Here is a 4,509-nt window from a genome sequence, read left to right on the forward strand (position 1 = left end):
TACAAATTTTAGTCAAAGAACACTTGTCATTGAGATATCTTTGTGGCCCCATGTAATCACTCAGCAGGCCAAATCTCACACAAAGCAACCTCTGTGAGTATGTTTTCTGACACTGTGTCCATCCAAAGGGGTTAGACAAGCAGAATTAGCCAATGGATCAGTAATAAAGGCTTTCTATTAGTCCTGGCCTTTGCTGGAACAATGGTTTCATTTATAATCCCAACATCAAGATGTCAGTTTGGAAAAGTCACAGCAGAACATTATTTCTAAGCTTCTGGCTGCTTTGAACACTGCCGTATTCATTTTCCTCCTGAATCCATATTTACAGGCTAAGTGTGTGTTTGCAACATGTGAGCTGCTAAAGAAAAATAACTAGGGTTGCTACTGCCCCTAAACAGAGAAGGTCAGACACAAAATTATTTTCTATAAATAAAATTCGATAAAATTCAGCTGTATTAGTTATTCCCACAAGTTCCTTTCAAATTGTTAATTTTCATTAAGAAAACATAACAGTACAAGCCACATCATGCATGTATTAGTGAAAGACATAAGAAGAGAGGGCTAAACCTAAAAAGATTCACAACATTATTTTTTATTCCAATGATCCATTTTCTTCTGATAGGATCTTTCCAGAAGTCTCAAATGATTTGAAAACTGCCAATTAGACAGCAGCAAGGGACCAAGGGGGAAAATTCAGTTCAAGAAGCTAAATAGGAGAGTAATAAAATTCATTCTAAGGGTAGCATGATAAATGAAACATCAAAAAAAAAAAGAAAAAAAAAGAAAAAAGGAAAGAATCAAATGCAATGAGATGTGAACTGTTCCCTCCCAGAAATCTTTGAAATCCTATTAGCCTGTAATCAGCCGCAAATGAAAAGCAAGTCCCTTAAGCATAGCTGAAAACACTCAGTCTGTCCTGACTCCACAGTGATTTGCCCCAAAGCAAACCCCAGGTTGTTTTGCTCTCTGGTACCCACTGCACAGACACACATGTATATATTTATAATTTAATTACGACTTTCCAGTTTACTTCTGCATGGCAGCTCCTAAATTTTCTCTACTAAAGATTTTGCCCACAGAGTTGTAAGGAACATAACTTTATCCTTTAGGAAGGTAGTTAGGATGACTCTCTACTACATTTTTCCTTCAGTTGTTTCAGCACAGCCAAGGAAACGGCAAAGATGATTTCATCCCAAGCAACAGAATGTCAAACATTTGCCTCAAAAACACTTGGGTGCATTGGTACAAGGACACAGAAGGGACACATGGTGCTTTGCTCGTTACTCTGGCCAAGGACCCCCGTCCTGCTGCTGTGGCAACCCACACTGCCCTCAGCCCTGAAGCGGAGCTGCCTTTGCTGCCCTGCAGCCCCTCAGCAAGGGCAGCACCCACCTAACCACGGAGCAGACACAGGGGCAGCTGCCCATCCTCTCGGCAACGTGGCACTTCAGGAAGAAACTGGGCTGTTTCTAGACAGAAGCAGCATAAAAGAAGCAATGCAGGGGGGTGAGGAGGGGAAGACAAAAGCCACTGCCTTTAGCTACAGAGCCTTTTGGTCAGGCTTGCAGACCCTGACACCACGCATATACTATAGTTTCCAGCCACATGAAGCCATTTCACTGGGCACCCAGCGAGCTGAGAGAGGTCATTGTAATTCATAACAGGGAAGGCTGTTATGAGCATCACCCTATTATGATACACATTTTCTCTGAATTTAATTTATAGCAAAACATGTGCTGCATAAATTCAGGAAATAATCTCCATATGTTCTGCGCTGCAGCCCTCAGCCACTCCGCAGGCTGCAATATATCCCAGTTAGGCACTGACCACTTTGCTGGCACTATCATAATGTATGTCATGTAGCTAATGTGCTGCTCTTGGCTGGGAGCAGAGAGCTACAGATCCCTAACGGGGCATTCAATGAATCCCAGCCTGCAGTCCCCTGCTGCTGCCACTGACACCCAGCCGATGGGCCACCAGTAACCAAGCTGCAGAGCTGCCCAAAGGCCAGGGTGATGGGCCCCAGGAAAAGCCTGATGTGCTGCTTGCGGTTGGGGAGCTACGGCCACCCCACACTGTGCCCTTCCTGGGCTCAGCATACTGGGTGTAATGAATTCCTACCCAGCCCAGGCTCCGCTGCGTTGTCAAAACGCGCACTCTGTAATTTAACAACCATCAAAGCCCAGGACTTCTCCCCATCTGACGGCGGGCCCTCAACACCATTTGAAATCGAAAATCAAACCAGCTGTGCTGTCTGCCTCCCTTCAGGATTCGGAACCCACTCATCTGCTTCAACTCTGGTGAGAAACCGATTACAAGAGCTGACAGCGATAAACTTAAGGGTGAGGAGGGGTGTATTTACTTACACACAATTTGCTCCATTTTTTTTCCTTTTGTAAGCAGGAAAAGCATTACAATGTGCCTTACTGCAAAAGAACAACATTTCTGCCAAACACTTTAAGTGAACACTTCAAAATGCACCCTAATTTATATCCTTACGATACCTTTACAATATATATCCCTATTTATGCCATTAAAAGATCAAAAGACAAACATATGTATGCATACATGCATGCACAGCTCAAAATGCTTCAGAAATATGTTGTTACTTTTAGGCACCACAGTGTGGAAAATGTAAAGATATCATAGCATTTCCCTGTGCTCAGACCACAAACTAAATTGAAATGTTTATGTGCAAATACTATTTCATACTATGAAACCGCTGAAAAGTCTCACACAGGCCACAGGACCTGAAGCCTCTCAGGGCAGTATGTGAATGCTGTGAAATAAGGTACAAAGTTTACATGATATAAGGAAATTCTGATGCTTCAAAGGCAATGGAACTCCTGCCACTGGCTCAGTGGGGCCAGATTTTACACCACGCATGCAGGGAACGCCACACTTAAGTCTTCTCAGCGGCAGGCTGGGAATGCCTCAAGGAATTAACAACACACTATCCTCTCCCATCATCATTCACACAGGTAGAGGGAACCCATTATCCCAGAAGACTACCCGAGCATGGCAGGTTAACATCGGCTGTATTAACGTTAATGACTTAGTTAACGAAATCCCACGAAGTGGGATGCTTGTGGAAGCAAGATGGCGATGACACCACGGTCCTTGCCGCCAGCTCCTCTCTTGCTATCTACTAACTGTAGCACATTTGGCGAGGACTCGGGAGAATAAGTCTTGACGGATATCTGAGAGGTTGGATTTATTATGACAGGGCATTACTATCAATAGCGATTCACTTTAATTCATTGCCTCACAATAAATGTCTTATCTGAGGCATAAAAGCATACACTGAAAGCACTCAATTGAGAAACAATTCCATTTGTATCTCCTATTCAAAGTATTTTTTTCTCCGGTTCCTTATTCTCACTTACCAAGGACATTTGCATGAAAATAAGTTCTTACTCAGAAGAGCTCACCTGCTGCCTGCTGTTTGGGAGCTGTAAGCCTCCCTGTTGTTGGCTGTTGCAATCATTTCTACAGCAGTGGTTTGGGATAACACAAGGGATTAAGAGTCTGCAAGTGGGGCACTATCCATGGCCCACTGAAGTCTATGGAAATTTCTGCCTATGACTCAAAAGAGTTTTTATGGGGCCTTTGAATCCTGGCAGTGCTGAGCCTTCACTAATAGCATGTGCTGTAAAAAGGCTTCTGCTTCCAAGATGCTGCTCCTGCCCAAGATCTCGGTTTTTGTAATAGCCTGAATTACGTCTTCTTTCAGAATCTTCATTAAAGCTTAAGCTTCTGTAGTTCAAAAGTTTTTCATTCCCACTTTAATTTGCTCTGGGTCTAAACAACTTCATCTTTTGGTCATTTTTTTCCTGAGAGTTTAGATGATGTAATAAATGGATCACCAAATCAACAGAACCAGAACGAAGAGATTAGGCTTCAAGAAACCAAAGGAAAGAATGACTAGAGATTCTTCCCATGCTTACTACCAGAGAGAAGACACATAAAAACGCCACTTTTTACCAAAAGCCACAAAACTGCCATCCAGAGCATTAACAGTGAAGGAATCTGCTCCTCTCACCTGCCAGGACGTGCCTGCTCTCCCACTTTTCATCACTCCCCCTTTGCATCTTTCTCACTCTTTTTTGATGACTAAAAGCAAACAGAAATAGAAAGACAGGATGGAATGACCTGCAGAGGCAGGGCTCAAGATCCTGAGAAACTCCCTTCCCAAAATGTATTATTTGCTCACAAACTCTGCGACTGCACCAGAAGAGGGTTCTGCCTTTTTGCTGATGAGTTTGGAACCCGCCGCGAACATCATGTTCGCCAGGGAGATACGATAACTGTCATAGCATCTAGTCCTGTAAATGCCCGTGAGCATCACCAGTTAGACTCTCAGAGGCACGGAGGCAGCAGCACTGCCAACTGGTGCCGTGCAAACACCTAGAAGCCTGATCCTGCAAGGCACTGAGCAAAACCCATCTGTGCTCAGCATCTCAGGAGCATGGGCAGCAAAGGAGTTCACCTCTCTCTTTTTGGGGAGTA

At 43.8% G+C, this 4,509-nt stretch overlaps 1 protein-coding gene across 1 annotated transcript in view; it reads right to left on the reverse strand.

The window, feature by feature from the left end:
* Positions 1 to 4,285, reverse strand: part of LOC104278051 (semaphorin-5B-like) — a 42,930-nt gene extending 38,645 nt beyond the window's left edge. Inside the window, exon 1 of the mRNA XM_009874902.1 lies at positions 4,218 to 4,285. Coding sequence (XP_009873204.1) covers positions 4,218 to 4,285 — 68 coding nt within the window. The remainder of the gene's footprint in view (positions 1 to 4,217) is intronic.
* Positions 4,286 to 4,509: the final 224 nt, after the last annotated feature.

The sequence above is a fragment of the Apaloderma vittatum genome, unplaced genomic scaffold (assembly GCF_000703405.1).
Source record: "Apaloderma vittatum isolate BGI_N311 unplaced genomic scaffold, ASM70340v1 scaffold27118, whole genome shotgun sequence".
Taxonomy (NCBI): Eukaryota; Metazoa; Chordata; class Aves; order Trogoniformes; family Trogonidae; genus Apaloderma; species Apaloderma vittatum.